Genomic DNA, 26,072 nt, shown 5'->3' with positions numbered 1-26,072 from the left:
TAGGTTCAGCCATGCTGCAAATTTCAAAACGAAACAAGAATGTATTTCTACCAGTGGTAAACAGAGCAAGCACTCACATGAATGTGATTTTTCTCCTCTTTAAATCTCCATTTAGACACAAAAGAACCTTTGGATATTTTAAAATAAAGGGTACTTCTGTTAAACCAGTTTATACATGTCCTTCTGGTATCTAATTTCAAGTTGCTTGCCATTTTACAATCCTAAAATTGTAACTTTCAATTCCAAAGAGACTTAAATGATGGTATTTATGAACTCAGGGGCTTCACACTCAACCAGAACTTCAAATTCTCATCTGATAAAAGCTACTTGTTGACTTTCTCAAGCTGCCTTTTGAAATTTTCTATTCAGATACTTCATCCTTTCTTCCTTTTGCTCTAGCTACTCTATGATTTGGAGCAAATTTCAGAGTCTCTTCTGACATCCACTTTGTTCTTTTCTTTCTTACCTGTCTTTTAAATAAGTTTTGCTTTCTTCATGAATGTTGTTCTTGGTTTCCTCTCACAGTTCTTTATGTCTTCTGCCATTAGTGTTCCACGTAGAAAATTTCTTCTTGAGATGTCCTTTATATTCATAATACCATGCACAATAGCCACCCCAAAGTTGAAATATCTAGGACTACCAATAACCAAAAAAACCCCAAAATATCCGTACAAAGAAAACTACAGAATATAAATAAAAGAAAACAAAGAGACCTGCACAGATGCGAGAGTGTCCCGTATTCATGCACAAGAACACATAAAATTGTGAAAACATCAACGCTAACTAAAACAATCTACAAATTCATCACCATCTCAATGTAAATCCCAACATTATTCTTATAAGAAATGGAAATGCTAATTATTAACTTTATTTGGAGACAGGAGAAGCAAGAACTTCTCAAAAGGAGTATCAAATCAGTTAGGCTTGCACTGCCCTGCCTAAAATCCTACCACATAGCCATAGTTGTCAAAACAGCCTGGTACTGGTTCAACGATAGGCACATAGACTAATGAAACTGGACAGAAACACAAAAATAGAAGTCTCCGCCTACAGACAACTGATTTTTAACAAAGGACCAAGAAACATTAAATGGGAAAGAGATGCCGTCTTCAACAAATGGTGCTGGGAAAAATGGAGATCCATTTGTAGAAGAATGAAAGAGAACGCATACCTCACCCCATGCACAGCAATGAAGTCAAGGTGGATCAGAGACCTAAATGTAAAACCCAAAGTTATCAGGGTCATTATTTACTTTTAATAATTTTTATGGAAAAAAGGCATACATTTTTGAGTCATTTTTAACATTAAGTACAAGAAAACACTTCTTTTATTATTGAAGCGATTTGACAAAAGCCCAACTTTCAAACGGAATCATTGCAGATGGAGTCCCAGGTGGGCACAAACATCTTTCAGCTACTTAATGGTCCAAACTCGAGGCACCACACGGGAATGGCCTGGCAAGCTACTTCCATAATGTTTCGACTTGAAATGCTATGGAGTACAGTGGAAACATGACACACCCGAGGCAATATGAGAGGGAATCAAATCAATGCGAATGACTTGGTATGGTGTTGGACATACAACTTTTATCGGCACTGCCTCCATTATTTTAGGCGGATACGTAAGTGTCCATTACTACCAGGTATACATCATTCATGCATAAAACAGAGAGTATAATGTTCACTGTCATTATAAAGTCAAACTCTTAGATAATGTTATAGTAAACAAAAATGCGTTTATTGTACTGAAAGCTATACAACCAGCATTTAAAATAACAACAGGATCACTCGTGTTGGACAAGATTTAAGCAGAGCTTTCAGACCAAGACAGATCAACAAAAAAGGCTCAGGGGTCTAATTCCAAAATGTAATCAATGAAAACCTTACTCACAACAGTTCATGTTCTAACGTACCTGTTTTTCATATATGATCAAGAAGAATTGGTCACAGAAGGAAATCATTTTGGGGAAGTAGAGCACCAAATAGCTAGGCCTCTTGGTGAGATGGATGGGCCTAGTAGCTTTAATGGTGGACTCAAACACACAGGGAAGTGGTGGCAGATCCTGGGATAGCGGAATTGTGTTCTGCTGGATTTGGAGTTGCCGCGAATTGGACTACATCTTAGGACAGCAACTTTAGAGAGAGGGTGTAAACAAACACACGCACATATAGTTTATATATAAACAAATATGTACGCTGCATAAAGGAACGGCAGATTGGCCAAGTATTTCTGCAAACACAAATAGCTTCTAATAACTCTAGTAACTCAGAAATAACTCTAATATTTGAGAATTATGCCACTGAAATGGATTAAATGTATCTGTCAGAAAAAAAGAAAGTCAGCTCAGTAACTTAGTCTATGATCATCAATAAGGTCCTTATATCTAATTATATGAGGGGGAACCCCCAAAGCAGATCTCTTCTCAAAGCGATGTATTTAAATGTTTGTACGAAACAACCTTATTGCCTTCAAAGCGCTCTCCATTGCACTTACTGCTACTTTTGTTAAATCTGGGATTCCATTCTTGGAAACATTTTCAAACTCATCTGTTTGGATGGCTAACAGCACCTCCTTCATTTTTTTAAAGAACTCTTATATGTCTTCAAATTGCTGTCCTTTCATATCTCTCTTCATTCATGGAAACAAAAAGAAGTAACCTGGAGCGAGGTTAGGTGAGTAAGGTGCTTTGGTCAAGAGAGGCACACTGTTGTTTTTGTTTCTGTTTGTCAAAAAAATGGTACACTTAGATGGCTGCATGAGTAGGTACATTGTCCTGGTGGCAAAACCGGTTCCCTGTCTACCACAAATTAGGACTTTTTGGGGGGTGGGGGTGGAGAGGGTTACACTCTGTTATGATATATTTTCAGAACCTCTAAATAGAAAGCTTAATTAACAGTCTGACCTGGTAGAACAAACTCCAAATACATTATCCCCCTAACATAAAAAAATGAGTCCTTTTTGGTGGGTGGGGTGTCTGGGGGGCGTATCCTCTCATATATCTACAAAGCTGGTATTACAAGATAATTTCTTTTGAAGAACAGACAACCCCTCACATAATTGTTGTAAGAGGTGAGTTAGATTATGCATATAAAGACATTACAATAGCTGGGGTGTTCTATTATTATTACACTGGAGATGATAGTATTCTTATCATGTAGTGCTGGTACAAAACACCATCTATACATCTACCCAAGCATATATTTAGCTACTAAAGATGAGGACACTGAGTATCTTTCTTTCTCCTCTCTGAAACCCTAGTCACAGCTGTAGTCCTATCTTAAACCCCTTCCAAATTTGCATTCACAGTGAATTCAATTAGCACTAGCTTCACACCTTACACCCACAGTGGACTTATTTTGCCAAATTTGTTATATCTGAGCCAAGTTCTCCATGGAAATGACCTGGACCACTTAGCCCAACAGTTGCCACTGGCAACCTCTAAAGCTGACAATTAATACAGATTTGTTAGTATCTGCATTTTATATAATAAGAACACATGAAGAAGTTTCTGGTAAAAACTCTTGGAGACAGAAAATACACCACAAGAGTACTTAAAACTGGATGGTTTAATATAAGTAAAAACAGAGTTTCATCTTACAGGTGGAAAACCTCACTGCTAACAAGTCATATCCATATCATAGCAACCCTATGGAGGATTTCTGATTCAGTAAATCTTTACTGGAGCAGATAGGAGAATATAACTTCGCCTTGGGTCATCAGAACAGCTTGAACCACTGACCTTGTGGTTAGCAAGGTCCTATCTAAAACTCTTCTAATTTTGTATTCACAGTGAATTCATAGCACTATACTCACACCCACAATGACAAAGATTACCCAACTGTGTCCTTCAAAATCAAATTAGACTGCTCCCCTATTTTATAGATGAAGAAATTATGGGTAAAAAAGAAGTTGTCCAAGGTCATTCAAATATGCACTGAAGAAACAGTATAACGTGCCTTAGCTGGGATCGATTAATTTTTGCACTATACTAAGCTGTCTCATTTCACCAGATAAAATGAAGAACAGTGACTTATTGGAGAATAAACTATTGTTCACTATGTATGTCATCTGATAAATACAACACAACAGAGTGTTAAATGGATATGCAAGACTGCTAATAAGTGATATGCAAGAATAAGTTAACAAAGCTTTTAACTACTCAGATGTAAGCTGAAAAAGAAAGAACAGTACATAGAAAATTATATGCATAGATGCTTGATTCTAGAGCTTCACAACTATGTTTAATTTTAAATGCATTTCAAAGAAGCCAGATACTAGAATTAAACTGAATGAATTCATAATTGCCTTTCAGTTTTTATGCTAAATCCAGTTGTTGAATGAAAAGAAGTGGACCTGTATAGATAAGATTTGGGCTTCTCTGGAAATTACCATTTCAGTCCAATTTTACTTGAGGTCAAAAGTTTCACATAATTCTCATAATGTTGTTTTTCTATTTGCACACTGAAAATAAAGAATATTTGTTACTTTCACGACAGACACAACATATGTCATATTTTGAATTGTTTTTCTCTTAGGAGTCGCTGTCTGACATTAAGAGTTAAGCACCGGGTACTAGCCAAAAGCTTTAAGTACAACAGTGCAACCCAACCAGGGGTGCTTTGGGTGAAGGCTCAGTGATCTCTTGGTGGTCCCTCCTAAAGACTCGCAACTCTAAAGCTCTGCAGACCACAGTTCGACCCTGCACGCGGAGAGCCTCTGTGATCCAGCATCATATTTGTACAGCAGCTTGTCCTATAGGATTTCCTTCATTCTCTCCCACTTTTGATTGAGACAAAGCTTCATGTAACTCACGTCTAAAAAGACAGAAGAGACTGTTCTTGATAAACTGGACTGTGTGTATCCCCCTCATGCCCATGTGCTGGGATAGGTAATGATCGGCTCTAATGAATTATTTACTGATGGAAACGATAGTCCATCATTTCTTAAGAGAAGAAAAACATACATATATTCATGCAAAGCCCCTCAATTTTTCATTATTAATAGAAATAAATAAAACGTAAGTCTGTAACTATGGGTCTGAGAGAATTCAAGTTCATGGCTATGTAGGTGGGATGCTTCATGGAGCATGTCCTCAGCTGGAGCGAGGCAATTGGCTGCCAATTTGCAACCTCTGACTTCGTGTGGATTAGTTTTGCTGCTAGCTAAATTAGAGTTGGACTTGATATCAAAACCTGGGCCCTAAAATCTTATTCTTGAATAACCTAATTTCACTTTCACTCACTTATACGGGCAACAGGAAATCACAAACTAAGAAAATGCGATTAGTAAATGATTACAATTGGATTACAATTGGTGTCCGTTAGTATATTTTCTCTTTAACAAGGAACTATTACACAGTTCATGAATTACACATTTACTTCTATATTACAAAGCTCTTCACCATTTACAGTGAACAATAGAAATAATGACTGAAATCAAGGTGCGTAATACTATTAGTGATATGAGAATAAGCAGATTAGAAGTCCTGTTTGGAAACCACTCCAGTGAATCCAGTTGTTTAAATTGCAGCTTGCAGTTTCACAGCTTGTCCCTGGAGTCACTTGTTTTCTGTTTTAATGAACAAGAGCATCATCTTACAGAGCTATCACACTATCACATATGGGTAAGGCAATCTGGTTTATATTGGGAATATGAGAAAATGTTATTTGTTATTATCATGCTTAGAAATGGCGTCTAAAGGGAACAATTAATTTTACAACAGATAAAGTGTGAGGAAAAGAAATATGAAGCAAATAGATACCTGTTATATGATTTCTGTGCTCAATGCAATATAAACTGGCACAAAACCTATACCAAACCCATTGCAAGCTAGTCCAATTCAATATATCGAGACCCTATAAGACAGAGCAGAATGACCCATAGTTTCCATAGCTCTACGCTTGATGGACACTGACTGCCACGACTCTCTCCGTTGGGTAGTTGGTTCAGACCCTCAATCTTTTGTTAGCCAAGTGAATAATTACTGCACACCCCTGGTTTCTTAAATCTGCATTAAACACATTAAATTACATCGCAAAGTATTAAGAATCTTACTCGTTGCTTTCCAGTCCTTTTTATATGTTCAAATTTAATTATCTGCCATGATAATAGCATTTAAAATACAAATTAAGAAGATGACACAATCATTCAATTACGTGAAAGTGGTCTTCAAAGAACTTAAGCACAGTATGATCTCATGGACTCTGTCTCCATCATCTCTTTTACATTTAGTACTTTAAAAAAACTAAATATATGAAATGTATTGGGGAGCAAAAGCTGGACAAGAGGGAGAAAATAAAATTATCCTTTAAATATAATAATATAGAGTTGCCAAGTTGCTTGAAAATATTCTTTTTTGCCTAGCTAACTTTGATAGCCTGTTAAAATAAGATATTAAACATCTAAAATAATTAAGAAAAACTTTTCATATTTTTTTCAAATGATTTTCTTCTTTATGAAGCAATTTAAATAAAAATTTTCCAATGATTTCTTAAGAACAGATTTGTATTGTCACCCTAGATCCACTTGGTAAATGAATATGAATTCCTCTTAAAACGTATATTCCGGAAAAAGAAAACATTACCTGTTCAATTAAGTTCCTCCGTTGTCCTAAATATAATTGCTATTCTTACATGTTAATGTTTTAGTGATACATAAAATAATTTTTATATTAGGTGTTAATGCTTAGTCACATTGTATTATGCTATCACTGTAAAATTGGTTATTATCAAGCTTACAAGTTAAAATGCTTATTTTTAAAATATATATCGTTACCATCAGTTGTACTGTTTTGAAAATTTGAGGCCTGAATTAATTACATTACCTCTTTAAACTGCAGTTCCCTTTATTGTCAAATGAGGAAAAAAAATTTTTTGTGTGGCTTAAGTGAGATGCCTAAACCAAAAAAAAAAAAAAGTAAACTTCACTTCCATAAGTCAATTCTGTGTCTCACAAGCATCATAGGGACAGAGCAGCACTGCTCCTATGGGTTTTCCAAGGTTCTAACTCACTGAGAACAGAACATCCCACCTTTCCCCCGTGGAGTGGCTGGTGGATTTGAACCTTGCGATTAGTAGCCAAAGCATGATCCAGTACACTATCAAAGCACCTCATGCGAGTTGGGAATTATATCCTCTATCATTAGTGGCTGAAAAGTTGTAAAAACACAACTTCCTTCCTTGCCCATAAACAAGCTACACTTCCCCATGACATTTTATGTCCATAGGACATGTAGCTAGTCCTTGCCAAGGAAAGTATGCAGAAGTGATGTGTGTCACCTTGAATGCAAGCTTTTTGCTTTTTAGTTTCACCTGACTTCTCATGCCCCTTTCCCCCACTTCTCAGTTTCTATCTTCTAGGTAGATAATGTCCAGGTATCCTTGGAATTTAAAAATTAAATAGGCGATTAAAATGTAATGCATTAATGTTTTAGTAAGGAAACAGAAATAAAATACAAATTGCCACTGACATAATTTTAACATACAGTTTTATATTTTTAATAATGTATCACTCAAAATCAGTTAGATGGAGAAAAATGTCATTTCTCTTACATTAAAAACTTAAATGTCAAGAGTTTTTTTTGCATTTGACTTGCTTTGAAAACATTGAAAATGTGATAAAGGAAAGCTGTTCTAAGAAACACTGATGTATAAAGAGACAGAGCTTGCATTTCCACATCTGCATATAACCTTGAGTATACAAGAGGTTATTCATATGAGCTAAGGGCACGGGCTTTAAAGCGTATGCAGGCAAATGCATTTATGTCAGATAAGGGACCTTCACCCCAGAAAGGACAAATGATTGCTCCATGCCCTCCCCTGTCCCAGGTCTCTTTAGAGAATGCCTACATTTTCCTCTCCAGAAATCAAGAGTTAACTTTTCTAAATTGAAACTTAAAAATAAAATAAAATCTATTACTAAGCAGTCATCCACTGACTTATTTTAAGATATTACATTGCTTCAAGTAGTTTTAAAAGTTTATTATTGACTAAAATAGGCTCCGACGTTTCTGTAACTCAAAAAGTAGCTGCAGGATGACTCTGTAGTTATTATTGCTACTGTAGCATTTAGATTTTCATTTTTCTTTCAAATTTCATTAACTTGTATTCTTTTGCGCTTTTCCTTTTCCAAATAGCTCACCTCAATGAGAAGCTAATCCTTCGGTGGGGTCTCTTCAAATGATAAAGATTTTTGTATTGATTTAGCAAAAATATCGCTATTGTTTGTCTCTAGAGATGCATTTGAGCAGTAAGTTGATAGGAACACACTGACATAAGCAGAGAAAGCGACAAGGAGAAAACGGGAGTTTCCATCGTGATAAATATAGAAAATAGGGCATTCAAGTGAACTTAACCACGGACTAGGTACAACCTCTCCAGTAACCTCAGCCAAGGGAGCTTGTGGTAAGGTAAAATAAAATGGTCAATGTTTGAAGATAGATGGTGTCTTAATTACAAAAAGCTGCTATTTACAGGTGAATGACTTTAACAAACCTAAGTTTATTTTCTCAGTGCTATGAAGTTGTTTAAAAGCTTGGTGGCATAGTGGTCATGTGTTGAGTTGCAATCCAAAAGGTCAGCAGTTGGAAACCACCAGAGAAAGCTGAATCATTATACTTTCCTAAACCATGGAAATTAACAAGGGTAGTTCTATCTGTACTACCAGGGTCTCAAGGAATCGGCACTGACTTAATGCTAGTGAGGATTTGTTTGTTTTTTTTTTTTTGTTGGGTTTTGTTTGGTTTAAGAAGATAGACTCAGAACTCAGGAGTGCTGGCTCTAGCAGAAAGCTATCTCTCTGTGTGTCTCCTAGTTTTAAAACAGTCCCAGTGCTGGGGACGAAGGTCCAAAACAGACATTTCATCCTCAGCTTGTCTTTCTTGGTGGTAGTAGATTCTTCTGATTTTGACCTCCATTTTGGAGGTCAATCACTTTTAACGTCTGAAAGAGATGAACTAAGCATGCAACCTTATCCTGTAGATTGCACCCGCCCTCACTCACACAACTGCCACTGGTCTTGCCTCAATAACATTATAGAGGTTATAATATGTAGGATAATTACACCAGATGACTAAACACAGATAGCCACACACAACTGAGAGTTATGGCCTAGCTACATTGACATATATTGTGGGGTACACAATGTAATCTGTAGCAGGCACACTATAGATATATTAGCAACCAGACAATGAGCATGGGCTATGAATCCAGTGTGCCAGTGACGTTAAGGTGAGCTGTGACTCCCAGGGGAAGAAAGTAAGGTTAGATGTACAAAATCTACTTGTATAATAGGAAAACTATATCTCAGTGATCAGTGGTGATTTTGAGCCAACTCTTTTTCCTTTGTAGAGGCAAAAATGAGTTTGGTTTATTTTATTATTACTACCATTGCTTCTCAAGTGACACAAAGGCTTTTGTACATATCAGGATCATGTGTAGCAATATAAAAACAAGAGTTGACAAGAAGTCAATTATGCCTCCGGATGATACCATGTGTGTCAATAACTGGTTTTTGGAGCTAGGTCACCAAGCCATATTTTTCTGGAATTGTGCTTCCTTTGAGGCATGGGGTTGGCAGTCTAAGGTAGCTTTCTTGAGATGTGTTGAAACTTGAAAACTCTGCTTTAAAAAGACCCATTAGGCCACAACAGGAGAACAATTCATGACTTTGCATGGGCTCAGAGAACAGGCCACTTTTGTTCATGTTCTAACTCTCTCTTAATGATAAGTAGACAAAACCCTCAAAATTCCCATTTCCTCATCCGCAGTAGTACATCTGTGCTAATGGTAGTAAATATGAGAATCAAAATAAGCCATTTACATAAAATGCCTGCCACCTTGCACACAGTTCACACTCAATACATTGTAGCATTTATTTCGGATTCATAAACATAGGACCGATTGTAGAGGAGATAACCACAGGGATGCAGCTTCATAGGCTACTGACACAGTCCAGATGAGAAGACAAAATCCAGAACTGGGACACTGATGATGACAACTGAAAAGGGGACATTGTTACACAAGATATTTTTGAGCATAAGTGCCTTCATGATTCATCAGATGTGGGAGGCAGAGACATGAGTCTCGGAGGGCTCACTCCTGGCTTGCTGGTACAATGATGATGCTACTACCAGAAATAGAACAATCAGGAAGAGGTGATGGCTTGAGGAGGGACATGACAGACCCGGAATCTGTTTAATATATTGGTTATGATTTAAGAATATTCTCTAAATCTCAGTCATATGCAACCCCCAAAAATAGAGTTCTCAAATAAGGTTATAGACACCACTCAAGGAGATAATTTGGATGATGGGTGTAAGGATTATCAAGTATCACTGAATTATACAGTGAGGACAATAATTTTTGAGAAACATCCTTTTTATTTTCTATTTACTTCATAAAATATCTTTTATTTTTATCCTATTTTAATATTATTATTTCTTTAATACCTCTCTTTACCAATATATTCTGACTCCAGGGAACTGAAAATTTAAGAATATCATTTTGTTGCCACTTTGCTTTAATATAACCATCTATTTATGCTGGATGACTTTTTACTTCAACTATGGTCCTAACAGTAATTTTCCTTTTAAAACATATCCATTTTACTCAAACTAACAAACCAATTTAAAGGAAAAAACCAACAGTGCAGCACTATTTATACTTGAAAACCACATTACAAAGTGGACTTGAACAAAATGGAAAAAGCTCCACACGAAGCAACAGCAATTTTAACTAATGATCTTCCACAGATACAACAAGGATTCTCAAAGAGGATACATTTACTCTAAGTGAGGAAGCAAACAAAAATGATTAAGCTCTAAAATGATTCAAACATCTATCTATCTATTTATTTATTTATTTATTTATTTATTTATTTATTTATTTATTTATTATGGGTTTTACCAGCAAACCGTACAGACAGTAGCCCAATACTCATCCGACATCCCAGGAACACACAGGAGCAAGAGGAAAATGTTGACAAGGCTGTGGTGAGATAGGAACTCTCGTCCACTGCTGGTGGACTGTTAGGTATGTACAGTCACTATGGAAATTGATTTGGTGATATCTAAAACAGATGGAAATTGTGCTACCATACAATCCAGCAACAAGAAACAAACCACGGGCAGACATCTGTGCTCCAATGTCATGGTAGGGCAGTTCACAATTGCAAGGAGTTGGAAACAACCCAAATTTCCATCAAGAGATGAATGGAATAAAAAACTGTGGCATACGCATCCAATGGAGCACTACGCATTGCTAAAAAAGCAGTGATGAAACTATGCAACACATTGCTGCATGGAAAGAACTGGAGGAAATCATGCTAAGCGAAGTAAGTCAGGCACAAAAGGACAAGTACAACATGAGTCTGCTGAGATATGCTCAAAAAATCCACAGGGGGCATAGAGAAGAAGCTACTATATATAGACATCCCTGGGGTGAGGTCCAGGTAATATGGCAGGGGCCAGATTAAACTCAGGGATACATATGGTAGCCAACTAAAAAGGAGCGGGGGAAGGCACAGGTAGCTGGGGAACAGGGCACTAACCCACCCAAGGGGAGGGTGTTGTTTATATCTCCACAGGGAAAGAAAGACCAAACTACAACCTGGTGCTCCAAGACAAGAACACAACACACTGGCATGAAGCAGGAAACCAATAGAGAAGCCTGAGGGGACGGCCCAATTACCACCTCTGTGGACAGCCCTCTCACCAACCTTCACCCCAGCAGAAGAATTCACTTCAGAGGATAGCACTGGAGCACATGCTGGCGCACCAAGCCCAGAGGACAGTGTTTCTGCTCAGAGCAGCCAATGCACAGAGAGCACGATAGGGCTGGCCCCATAACAAGACAAGATGTTCCTCACTGACCCATAGCACCAAGGGGACAACACTGGAGACACGGGGCAGGAATTGTGCCCGCCCTGACCCCACCACACCGAGGAGAGACGCTGGGGCGTGCAACAGAGCAGCAAGGGGAGCAGAGCAGTGAAGTCCCCATCGAACACCAAAAATAGACTGTGGGGCCAGGGCGTGGCACCCCATCAGACTCGACTGGAAAACACTCTTAAAGAACAACAAATAGACCTTGAACTATTTATAGACTTTTTTTCTTTTTTGTTGTTGCTTTGTTGTTGTTGTAGCTATTGTTTTATTTTCTATTGTTGCTTTATTGTGCTCGGTCTTGTGTTTGTGCATATTGTTGTCACTGTGTGTCTATCTGGATGGGATAGGCAGGATAAACTAGCCAGAAGACAGAACTATAGGATGACAGTTCCGGGGGACATGGGAGAAGGGGAGGCAGGGGAAAGGAAATGGATGATAACCAACCCACGGACAAGTGACAGAAAATCAATGGCAAGGATGGTGTAGGAGGTCTGGTAGGGCTTGATCAAGGGCAATGTAACCAAGAAGAATTATTGAAACCCAAATGAAGGCTGAACATGATAGTGGGATGAGAGGAAAGTAAAAGGAAATAGAGGAAAGAACTAGAGGCATAGGGCATTCATAGCGATCTAAATACAGGCATGTACATATGCAAAATATTTATATATAATGATGGGGAAATAGATTTATGTACACATATTTATAGGTTTAGTATTAAGGAAGCATATGGACATTGGGCCTCTATTCAATTACTCCCTCAACTCAAGAATACTTTATTCTAATAATCCGGCACTCTGAGACACTCACCTTCCTGACACGATTGCTGAAGACAAGGAGGATGAGTAAACAAATGTGGTGAAGAAAGCTGATGATACCCAACTACCAAAAGATATAGCATCTGGATTCTTAAAGGCTTGAAGATAAACAAGCTGCCATCTATTGAGAGACAACACAGCCCACATGGAAAAAACACATCAGTCTGTGTGATCATGAGGTGTCGATGTGATCAGGTATCAGGTATCAAAGACCCAGAGCAAAAAATCATAATGTGAATGACAGGGGTGGGGAGTGCAGAGTGGAGGCCCAAAGCCAATCTGTAATCAATTGGACATCGCCTTACAAAAGGATTGTGGGGAGAAGATGGATCAGTCAGGGCGCAGTGTAGCACGAATGAAGCATACAGCTTTCCTCTGGTTCTTTAATGCTTCCTTGCCCCCCACCACTATCCCGACCCTAATTTTACTTTACTAATCTAGCTAGATCAGAGTATGTACATGGGTACGAGTAAGATCTGGAAACATAGTGAATATAGGACAAACTCCTCAGGACCAATATTGAGAGTTCCCACCCAGGAAGGGAAGGGGAAGGTTGAGGGGAGGGGAGGAGGAACCAATCACAATAACCTACTTATAACCCCCTCCCAGGGGGATGGACAACAGACAAAGGGGTGTGGGGAGACAACAGACAGTGCAAGACATGAACAAATAATATTAATTTGTAAATTATCAAGGGTTCATGAAGGAGGAAGGGAGGGAGAGAGAGGGAAGGGGGAAAATGAGGAACTGATACCAAGGGCTCAAGTAGAAAGAAAACGTTTTGAAAATGATGTAGGCAACATATGTACAAGTGTGTTTGACATGTGTGTATGGATTATGATAAGAGCTGTACGAGCTCCCAATAAAATGATTTAAAAAAACAAAATGATTAGGCTCTAAAATGATTACAATATTTATTTATGTATTTATTCATTTATTATGGATTTCAACATTGAAATTTACAGACAGTAGCCCAATACTTATCTGTAATCCCAGGAACACACATGAACAAGAGAAGAAGTTGATAAAGAAACAAATATAAAAGACTAACCTATCTATCAAAATTCCCAAAGATTTTGACAAGTTTAATCCAATTACAAGACATGAAAGCAAAGCAACCCTGATGGTATGGTTTTTAAGCTGACTGAGAGATCAAGGCTGACAGGTGGAGCCAACCAACCTCTCAGCAGGAGAAAGATGTGGCGTCTGCTTCTGTAAAAAGTACAAACTTACAAACCCTTCTGAGCAGTCTGCGCTCACTGTAGGGCCACAGTAAGTCAAGGTTGCCTCAAAGGAAGGGGTTTGCAGTTTTTATTTGCTCAATAATTATTATCGTATAAAATACATATTTTGGTGGTTGATTTCTATTTTACACTTAATAGGATTTGTGACATTGGTAATTCACCTTGTTATGACTTAAGTGGGTACCCAATTATTTTTTCAATAAATATTTCTAACTCACTGTAAATGTACCTGATTATTCTCACTATGCAATATTAGGAATGAAATATTAGACTCTGAGATGTAAAGTCAATCCCCTTATCCTCATTTTTGTCTTGATGCCACTTTGGTCTCAAAATTACTAAATAAGATACATGAAGATTGAAAACCATTGATTTTAAGAGTATTGTGTTGTATATGTTTAGGTGTTGTCTTTATAATACTATAGAAATATGAACATTCAACAGAATTTACTGCCTAATTTCTCATTCTGAAAGCATAAAGAGCTAGAGATTATTTTTCACATGTTGCAAAATAAAGAAACCTTTAGGATAAATGTGCAAATGAAGAGAACAATGCGAAGTCAATATAACATTTCGATTTAGAGTATGATGTATATGAGGGTAGAATCCTAAATTTCTATTTTTGTGTAGGTCCTAATTTGACATCTCTTTTGTGGAATAGTACAAAAGCTTATTCCTAATTTAGGCTATACAAAAACGTCTATGCATTCTATAAAATAAATTAGATATGTGTAAATAAGTCAACAGAAAACTGTTCAATATATAAACATTTATTTTTAAATATTTTTCTTAATAGACAGTTATCTGGCAGCATGATGTTTATATTTGAAATTTAGATATATTCAAATTCATATAAGTTTTAGCAGAACAACTAGAGAATTCTACATATAGTCGATATTCAGCATTACAAAGACTTCAAACTTACTACCTCTGTGATAGATCTGATTTGAGAATATGTTTAATTGTGTCAATTTGGAATTTTAAAATAAATGGCTTTAATCCAGTAAAAAGATGACATTTCATAGTTTTAGTTTTTGTGATAAAACCTAAACTCTAATAATTATAGCTAATATTATAAAGTATTCCTGGTTTTAAAGTATTAAGTAAGTATCAATCTAAGAATTTTGCTCCATCCCCTGCCATACACACACTTTCCCTCTTCTGTAGCTATTTCCTTCCACGCTGGCTATTTAATAGAGTTGATCCATGAAAGATTCAAGAACATATTTGAGATCTATAGCCAGTAACAACTAATAGAATTTGAATCCTGGTCATTATGACAATAAATTCTAATCTCTTACCCAGTGGGGAGTTAGTTTGAATTTAATATTAGTAAGTTTCTGGGTACAGCGGGCTCACCTTTGCTATGATATCAAAAATAGAAAAGTGAACCTCTATGCAACACGCTCCATTCCAGCAAATCCTTTTTTAAAAAATACTAATTTCTCATTCTTACATTAAGAATTTCTGCAATTATTTTAATATATTTAATCAAATTGATAAAATATACTTCCATTAATCTGTTTTACTAGAGTAAGCATTATCATGTTCTCTACATCATTCAATTGCTTCTTTTAATATTATGAATATCATTTGCGCACAGGTATTAAGAAGTCTTCTTACTCACATAACCCAGAATTTGAACCCTCAGAATTATTGTGAAGTATGTCCTACCTGAAGTTGTCTTCACTACATTAGTAGTATTTCTCAGTCCAACAAATGAAAATTGATACAGCCTCCATGACCTTGTGTCACCCACTTCAACAGAATTACGCTTCCATTGATAGATAATTTCTTCACGGGGATAGCCATCTGCCAAGAGATGAGATTGTACTCCATGAATGAGACACGGAGGTAGGTACTGAGTGACAAAGTTATGAATAAGATGATAATCCTGTACTTAAAAAAATAGTAAAGGAAATCAGTAAAATTATATTACTTCACAAATTCAAAAGAATGAAATCTATAGCCAGACTTAGAGAATCCTTGAAGATGAAAAAAAGATGTCAAACATGGTTTCTCAAGTACCACATGCAATCTCTCTTTTATCTGGAGTAATATATAAACACACCAATAGATAATAATAGTAGATATGCATAATAAAATATAATAGTGAAGATAAGTCATATTTTGAGGACCATGAAGAATAATAATAATAAAACAAAATATATTTTAATTACACTTCATGGCATGCTTCTGATGCAGAAGTGGCTAGGAAAACTTTAAGTATTTACATTATTCTTTGCTGAAATTCCATTTTAATATATATATATAAAGTTACAATTAAAAGTGGTAAGGGGAAATGGCTGGTTTGATACTTGAAATATTATAAGAATAATAACATATTATTTTATCAGTAGTCTATCACTGTTAGGTGAAATTAAGTCCGTTCTCCTTCATAGAAACCCTATAGCCAACAGAGTCAAAAACACTGCTTGGTCTGTGCTACTTTCACAAATATGAAATGTGAACTCATTGTGCACTCTCTGTTTATAAGCCTCTGGTTGAAGTGTTCCAAACTTTGATTGACCCTCTCTTTAACCAAACACGATGTCCTTTTCCTCTGTCCAGTTTCTTATAAAACATCGCCAATGTAGTTTATAAGGAGTCACCAATCTAATTCTGAAGGAATCCTCTGCTTGCCCTTTTTCCGGGATAGATTGATTTGCCCTTCTGGTGTTCTGTGGCATTTTCCATATTCTTCCCCAATATATTGATAATTCAAAGGCATCAACTCTTCCGATATCTTCCTTATTTCTCTACCTTCACATATATCTGAGGTCTTTACAAATAGTTTGGGTCAGGAGCACCTTAGTCATCAAAGTGACATCCAGTATCTTGAACACTTTTAAGAGGTCCTATAAAGCAGATTTATACAATGCAATATGTTATCTAATTTCTTGACTGCTGCTGCTATGCGGATATACTGTGGATCCAAGCAAAATGAAATCATCAGCAACTTCCATTTTAAGTTTATCAGGTTATCGTCTATTAGCCCAGCTATAAAAACTTTGGCTTTCTTTATAAGGAGTTGTAGTCAATATTGAACACTGACATCTTTGCTTTTCATCAGTAAGGGCTTCTCAAGTCCTGTGCATTTTCAGCAAGAATTAAGTTGCCAGTTCTGATGCGGCATTTTTCTTTGTATATTCCAACGTCTCAGATTATTTGATTAGCATACAGATTTAATAAACCAGATGAAAGGGCACTCCCCCCTGAGAAAAACTTTACTGATTTTAAGCCAGGCAACATTTACTTGTTCTGTCCCAATGACTGACTGTTGGTCTATGGGCAGATCCTACAGGAGCACAATGAACTGTTGTAGAATTCCCATTCTTTTCAATCTTCTAGAGATGGTAATAATATAGCTGGTTGAATGCCATTTCATAGTCAATAAAACACACATAAACATCACTGTGGTATTCTTTGCTTTCAGACAAGATTGACCTAACATTAACAATGACATTGCATGTGTCCTCTTCTGATCTGACTTGCATGTCTGGCAGCTGTCAATTTACTGCTAAAAGAGTTTTTCTAATTATCTTCAGCAAAATTGTATCTGCAGTGACAATAGTGATACCGAGAAATACTCTCCACGTGATTAGCATGTTCTTTCTTATTTTTCGACTTTTTAACTCCAGGTCTTTTCATATTTCATTATAGTACTTTTTATTTTTCCTTCTAAAGCTGCTCTTTGAAATTGTTTGACTTTTCTACTTCACCATTTCTTCCACTAGCTTTAACTAGTCTAAGTTCAAGAGCAAAATTCTTAATTCTTCTGCCACCCACTTGGAGCCTTTATTTCCTGTCTTTCAATGATGTCTGGCTTTTCTCATCTCTAATGTTGAAAGTGCCAGCCTACAGGTGCTGTTACAGTCTCAGAAGCTCACCGGACCTGTTCGACCCTCTCCTATAGGATCACTATGAGTCAGCATAGACTCATACCAGTGAGTCTGAAGTTTTGATTTATATATCTCTACCCCTACGAGGTGGTTCCAACTCATAGTGACCCTTTGTATAAAAGAAGGAAATACTATTCAGTCCACATGTTCTAGCTACTCTATGTTCATTAGCAAGTTTCAGAGTCTCTTCTAACATTCACTTTGACCTTTATTTATTGTCTACTGAATGGCTCTTTTCTTTCTTCAAGTATGATGTCTTTGATGCTGTCTCATAACTTATAATATCTTTTTTCAATGTGTCAAATCTATCCTTGAGATGTTTTCAAGTTCAAGTGTGATATGGTATTTTGTCTATCATGGACTTCTTTTAATTTTCTTCAATTTCATTCTGAACTTATGATGATTAGTGGTCTGGTCCACAAAAGGCCCCAGTTTCATTTGACAGCTGATACTGAGTTTCTCCACCAACTCTTTCCACAGATGTAGTGACTTGATTTCTGCATATACCATCTAGTGAAGTCAATTTTATAGTCACACTATGTTGTTGAAAAATAATGGTTACACTACAAAAAAGCTATTGGTCTTGAAAAATTCATTCATGCAATTTCCAACTTTATTTGTATTATCAAGATCATATTTTCAACTACTATTCCTTCCTCTTTGTTTCAAAATTTTACATTGCAATGGAAAATAGTTATTAATGTATCTTGATTGCATCTTTGATCAGATTTAGACTGAATAAATTGGTCAAATTCTTCAATTTTCCACCACTAGCTTCAGTGGTTAGTGTGCAAATTTGAGTAATAATTGTATTGAGTAAACTTCCTTGAATGTATATGAATAGATATTATCATATCACAAAGAGCATTATACACCAAGACAGATATAAAAGTGTGTATTTTGACAATGAATCCAATATCCTTCCCATTGAATTTGTCATTTCTGGCATAGAAAACCACAAAATCGTCTGACTCAAACTAGCCAATACCCATCCATTTTGGCTTATCAGTGCCCAGTATATCAATCTTTGTGCATTCCATTAATTTTTTGATGACTACTAACTTTCCTAAATTCATACTAAATGTACTCCACACTCAAATTAGTAATATATATTTGCACCTTCATTTGGACATTAGAATTTAGTTGTTTATTAAGAGTATTTTTATGTCCTAGCAATTAAATGTACAAAAATTAAAATTCCTAAATTATTTTAAATTTTTCATAATATAAATAAATTTCAGGCTAAAAATAAGGAAAAGGTGAGCTACAAAACATTGATACTGGCCAAACATTAAGTTAAACATTTTCAAAAAGCTGATGTTTATGTTTGGTTCAGGCAGGAAACATTTATTTCTCTATCTATCTATTTATTTATTTATACTGGTTCTTTTAAAATAAAAATAATTCACTACTCTAACCAGTCATATAGTTTGAAAATATAAACAGATTTAGGAAGGGTTTAAAAATCAGTACCAAGATAGTTATTTCTAGCATATGTTATAGGAGATATGGGATGCATCATGAGCTTTTTAAAAAATTATTTTATTGGGGGCTCATGCAATTCTTATCACAATGTATACATCCATCCCTTGTGGCAAGCACATTTGTACATTTGTTACCCTCATCATTCTCAAAACATTTGCTTTCTACTTCAGACCTTGATATCAGCTCCTCACTTTTTCCCCTTCCTCCCCGTTCCCCTCTCCCTCATGAACCCTTGATAATTTATAAATTATTATTTTGTCATATCTTACACTGCCTGGTGTGTACCTTCACCCACTTTTCTGTTGTATATTCCCCAGGGAGGAGGTTATATGTAGATCCTTGTAATCTGTTCCCCCTTTCTGTTCCGGTATCGCCACTCTCACCACTGGTCCTGAAGGGATCATCTATCCTTGATTCCCTGTATTTCCAGTTCCTATCTGTACCAATGTACATCCTCTGATCTAGCCAGATTTGTAAGGTAGAATTGGGATCATGATATTATTGGGAGGAAGCATTTAAAAAACATGCAGGAAACATTTCTGAACTTTACTGAAATTTAATTTATGGAACATCATTCAACCTCTTTCTATAAAGTATATTATCTGATAAAAATAATTAACTAAAAATATCCACAGCCATCAAGTCCATCCCTGTTCATCGTAATCATTTTAAACAGAGTAGACATGCTCATAGCGTTCTGATGGAAATCTTTCCGCAAGCTTCCTCTTTCTCTTTCACAGTGGCTGATCGTTGACATCCCTGACTTATTGTTTTAACACCCCGATGCTAAACCCACTGAACTAGCAGTGTTACTTGTAACTAAATACTCATGAGGTTCAGTGGAGCCTAGTGCATATTGGAAAAGTCCTGGGGGCACAGTAGTCTTTCAGTTCGTAACTTCTAACTGAAAGTCCGGAGTTAAATCTAGAAGCCTCTCTAAGGGAGAAAGATGTTGTGAGCTCTTCTATAAATATTACATCCTTACCAACACTGTGGGACATTTCTACTCTTTCCTAAAGGTTTGTTATGAATCAAAATTTAATTGATGTTAATGGGTTTTATGTGTGTTAGGTAGCTTACTACTTGTTTTCCACATGTCATATCAATCAAGCAATACCGTTGTGGGATAGATTTTATCATCTCCATTGGCCAGCAACAAAAGCAAATACTCTGGGATGATCAACCAGTTATTTGCTCAAAATGTATATATAGTTTGTTAGTGATGAAGTTAGAATTTGAACTAGATGCATCTAAGAGCAAAATCCAATCTTTTACTGATAAATAACTAATTGTAGACTGAATTAAAACTCCAGATAAGAGTGGTACTTACAATTCTGCTATCTCATCAGGTATGTAAAAATTAACATCAGTAAATGACACGTTTGATCTCCATGCTCCTGGTTTTGTAAGTAACAAGCAAATGTGTTGGTATATGATTCTCTTTGGCCGATGAGTGAAGTCACATGTGGCCTTACAACCCTTCTCAAGAAAGGACTCCGGACAAACAACATCAGTTTATAAAATGTTTGAACAAATTTTTAATTAATTATTCTGTCATAATTTGTCTCAAAGATATGGTGGGCTTATGATGAAAGGGGCTGTGAAAATCTTTTTAGACAACAACATCAATAAATGAAATTTTGTGGGTCTTTGTTAACCCTCCCAATTAATTGAAACTACAACTACAGATATTAGTGAGATAGTATACAGAGTGAAAAAGGAAGCATTACTTACAACTAGAGAACTCCAGCGGGCAGGAATGCTCATCCATTGGGAAGTTGTGCAGCTGTAATTGACACTCGGCATCAATTGTCAACCTAAATAGGATGATTTAAAATATAATATCTACTATTTAAAATATATACATAAGCAAAATTTATAATGACCAATAGTCTGCATTTGTGAAGAGCGTATCTCACCTGTTGGTTGCTAACACAAGGTGAGCTCTTGTGAAGAAATCGCCCAGGTTCAGGAGGCATTTATTTAAAATAATATCTCACTTACAACAATCCCATTTATTCAGGATTTATGACCATGTAACCATATATGTGTATGAAAACATGTATATGCATATATAACTATTTAATTGTGTTTATAGATTAGAATACATTAATCACCTACAAGAAATGTTAAACACATACCTATTGAAAATGTTTCTCAGTTATTTGTAATGAGCTCTGTCAAGCATGCTTACTAAGCAGACTTTCTACATCTCAATATGTGCTGGGACTCCCGAAAGAAGAACTTTGGCATTCCAGATACTGTGATCATATTTGGAGAAATATGAAAGTAGTACAAGTCTCTTACTTGTTAGCTTTATTTTTATAATGTACAACAGAGATTAATGTTGAAGTAATTTACATTCTATTTTTCAAAAAAATGATTCAATTTAAAAGCTTACCAAGTCAGAATAATTTTCAATTGTGAAGTTTTTATTATTCTGTGGTTTAAGAACTACTGTTTTGTGAATCTCACTGCCATTGAGTCAATTCCAATTCAGTTACCCTGTAAGACAGTTGAACCCCACATCTCATTTCCCAGGTCCTTACATTCTCACAGGTGCAGGTAGCCTTGTCTTGCTTTAGGAGTGACTGGGGGGGCTTTACCACTGGTTAGCACATCAATGTGGAGCCAATTATGTCATATTGCCTCAAGTAGATTGCTTTCTCATGAAATGTTATTATCCTTATCTTGTAGCTGAATTTGTCTAAAGTTACATAGTAACTCAGATGACATTAGAATATCTCTCCACAAGTGAGTATATTAATTACTTTAGTCATATGTATCAGCTCTTATAAGTAAATTGGTAATTTTATTCATAAAACAGCAATCACTTGATATTACATTATCTACATAAAAACAAAACCAATAATAAAAAGGCCACTGTCTTCAAGACAATTTATGATCATTGGGAGCTTATATAAAATTTCTGAGACTTAGATCTCTACAGGAGCAGACAGCTTCATCTCTCTCCTGGAGAGCATCTGAGAAGTGCGAACTTCCAGCTTTGAAGTTAGCAGTCTGAACACAACGCCATTGAGCTCGTTATTTTTTCTACATCAAAATTAAATATGATTTTAAATGTGTATGATAACATATAGTAAAATAATACATATATAAACTTCATATACATAAGCCAGAATTATATATAGCTATTTCTATAGAGTATTGTGAACAAATTGAAATCTATTGAATTTCAAGATTGAAGTCTTTGAGATGTTTTATTATAACTTCACAAATCTTTAAGTGATTCATACATTCACAGGATATATATATATATATATATATATATATATATATATATATATATATATATATATATAATGGGGAAAGAGATTTGAGGTTGTAAAAGTGAATTAGAGTTTCAAAAAAACAACTGAATTCAAATTTCAGTTATTGCCTGATCTCAGATGTAATGAAATGCATGATTCGGTTTCAAAATCCTTACAATAAATACCTTTTCATATTTCCAGCGATTTGACTTGATATCTATAGAGAGCACGTAGTGCAGTTGTGAAAATATTAAGCTGTTAAGAGCAGTCTAAGCCTCCCTGCTACCGAAAGAAGGATCTGGGAGAGTGCTTGTGAAAGACGCAAGCCTTGAATACCCTTTGGGGCAGCTCTACTCTGTCCTCGAGGTCAGGGTTCATTGCATGGCAAGTTTGTGTGTGTGTTGTTTTGTTGATCTAGTACTTAAATACGCCGAGAGAACGTTTTGGGGACATATTATTTAATTAAAAGTTAGACCAATTTGTAAAGATAGGTGAAATATCATGCAACTTATTAGAGAATAGATTCTCACATGAGTCACAGAAAGTAAAATGTGGTTAGTGTTTTGAAAAAAGTTATTGAAATGAAAAAAACTAATTTTCCACTGTATCTTACTATTTTGATAAAACTTTTTTTGCTGTTTGTTTGAAACCATTTCCTTTACCCCTTGCCTTTTCCAGAAGCATACCTTAGCGTGTAGAGTACTCGGCCATCATTCCAAATTCTCAGCATCCTGTTGGGAGTCGTTATCCAATGTGCATCAGCCTTTTTTGAGTTTCTGAAGAACGTATCTGGAATCCAGATTTTCCCCACCATGTTGCTATTTAATCGAAGGACTTTGATGGTGCTGTTAAATTTCAGACGTCTGTCATACCATGTTTGAGCAAAAAATATATCAATCGTGTATTCCTGGTTTCAAGAAAAAAGAATGAAACACAACATTATGGAGAGTAGGGAAAATTCATTTTTATTTTATTAAAATCATCATTAACTCTGCTATATTGATCTGCATCACAGAGTATGGTATTCAAATACTATGATGACAAATAACTGTGTAATAATTTCCCTCTTGCATGTATGATAGAATTCAAAACCTCACTGCTACCAAGTTAATTCTGGCTCATTGCAACCGTATAGGCCAGGGTGGAACTGGGCTTTTGAGTTTTTGAGACTGTAACTTCACCGGAGTAGAAAGTACAGTCTCTCTCTTGAGGAGCAGTTAGTGGTTTCCAACTGCTGACCTTCTACCTACTACACCACCAGGGTCCTGGTTGACTTCATCAATGAGAACTTGGTAGATTGTGAAACACAACCCATTAATTGGGCTGAAAGCAACTGAGCTCGAGTTTGATTATTCTACTGAGAAGTCTGCTTTTTGGGATTATCCTTAGTTTCTACATCTCATTTTTCTATTCTATAAAAATCACACATTGATCCAAATAAATAAGTGCATCCTCTTCAGTTTTACAATGCAATGCTCCATTGCTTTCCAAATCAATCGTCAAAATTATCATCTCGTTATTAATCAAAAGTTTACAACTGTTTTTAATTGTGCTGGTCTTGCCCAGTACTTGTTTTGTGCCCAACCACCTGCTAAATAGATTTCATGCATCATCTTATCTAATAACCACCTTATGGGAGAAATATAAATAATAAATAAATGATAGTTATAATAAACAACATATGAAATTATTTGGTATTTATAGCATTTAAATTAGGTAATCATAATTATCCATTGTATTATTTTATAACATGGTCTTAAATGTGCCTATAAATTGGAAAATAAAAGGAAACCGTAGCTTCTTAGTTTTCCCCAAATATGAGAGTTGGTGGACGAGAGAACTTCCATAAATGCTAGTTTAGTTTCCTCCACGACACCCTTTAACAGGGAAAGTCCCAAAGAACTAAGGTATTGATTTATTTACTGTTTGTCCTCAAATATACAGTCAAGAATAAATCTCAGAGCGCATAAGAGATATGAAAAAGTCATGAATGCAATGGGAAACACAAAGAGGAAATTGGAAGAGTGTTATGTTATAGAACAGCAATCAATGTCATAAATCTATAAACTTGTTCTGAAAACTTTTACCCAAATCACAGGAAAAGTAAAATGAACTGGTAAACCTATTATATAAAAATCTTTTCTATAAAAATTTGTAATTTTCCAGGACATATAATAAATGTTTAAATACTCAACCTTTTAATATACACATGAAAACTTCTATGATTTTTTCCTAATAAATAATTTAGAAACAGTGATTATAAGCATTTGGACAATAATTCTGGTGACAAGTATCCCTAAACCAAAGAGTTCTGCATGGATTAAGAATTTAGTGATATTCCTATTATTGCAACTAAGAGCAATTAATATGTTTATTTCTCTCTGACTTAAGAGGATGTCCTTATGGCTAGCTTTGTAATCACTGCTTTCAAGTTGTAGAGTCATTGGTATGTCATAACTTGTCATGTGATGCTGTATTGCCTTGTATTGTGCTGCGTTTATTAGATTGATGATATTATGTTAGCATGGACTATATTAATTCAAATCTACTTTTATTTAGTTTAGGGTAGGCAACATATTCAATTACAAAAAACATTTATTATTATATCTGGTGTGCTATTTCTTTATTTCTGACTTGAAGCAAATTATGTTCTCCCACATGATCAGTGTTCTAAAAACTATTTGAACACTGTGTTTTATTTTGTAGTAGGTTGCACTTACCAAGTACAGATGATTTTGAGTTACATACTTGCAAAAATTCTCTTTTTATTCTATCTACTATATATATGTGATTTCAATGAATTCCATAGAAACTACCAAAAGTTCATTACTTTATATAATGAGGACAAAAGATATTTAATTGTTGGTACATTCCAAAATTTGGTAATTTATTAGGTCTCTGGTTCACTTTAGAGACATATTATTATTGCTTCTCAGTCTTTTGGCTAAGATCAATTGTAGAGACATCATTAGCATTTTGTAATATCAAAATTATAAATTATCCCCATAGGGCATACTATTCTATTGATAGAATCATTAAGCTAGCAAATGGTAAAGACTGTAAGACACTGTTGAAGAAAGAAAATTAGACATATAACAGGCTGGTTTTTCAGACCACAGTACATTAATTGTTGACTTGCACAGATTAAGACCTGAACCTGCTGGGCTTATCCTCTGGCACAGTCTCAGACAATGTCATACTCCATTCATTACACCTTCAGTCTCTGACAATGCTTCAAAGGTATGCAGCCCCCTTCTTCTGAAGTGGGGGGCAAAGTCCACCTTCACTGTCTATTTGTAGTCAGGAAGTCCACTGAAACCTGTTCCCTTTCAGTGACCCTGCTGGTATCGGAAATGCCAGTGACATCGCTTCTAGCATCCCAGAAACACACAAGCCATCACCGTACAACAATCTGACCAACGAGTGGTGATTTGCATGATGGTTACTCAATTCGTATTATTATTGAACTA

General features: G+C 35.7%; 1 protein-coding gene across 6 annotated transcripts in view; it reads right to left on the bottom strand.

The window, feature by feature from the left end:
• Positions 1-26,072, bottom strand: part of GABRG2 (gamma-aminobutyric acid type A receptor subunit gamma2) — a 133,559-nt gene that overhangs the window by 70,129 nt on the left and 37,358 nt on the right. For 5 of the 6 annotated variants that reach the window (XM_075543189.1, XM_075543192.1, XM_075543190.1 and 2 more), the window contains exons 4-6: positions 23,289-23,509; positions 21,065-21,147; positions 15,618-15,755 (exon numbers count right to left, since the gene is read on the bottom strand). In XM_075543189.1, coding sequence (XP_075399304.1) covers positions 15,618-15,755; positions 21,065-21,147; positions 23,289-23,509 — 442 coding nt within the window. Of the gene's footprint in view, positions 1-6,177; positions 6,217-15,617; positions 15,756-21,064; positions 21,148-23,288; positions 23,510-26,072 lie in introns of all 6 variants that reach the window. The other variant, XM_075543188.1, reaches the window with a different exon arrangement.

Source organism: Tenrec ecaudatus, chromosome 2 (genome assembly GCF_050624435.1).
Source record: "Tenrec ecaudatus isolate mTenEca1 chromosome 2, mTenEca1.hap1, whole genome shotgun sequence".
Taxonomy (NCBI): Eukaryota; Metazoa; Chordata; class Mammalia; order Afrosoricida; family Tenrecidae; genus Tenrec; species Tenrec ecaudatus.
The sequence above is the reverse complement of the archived record's forward strand: the minus strand, read 5'-3'. Positions and strand labels throughout refer to the sequence as shown.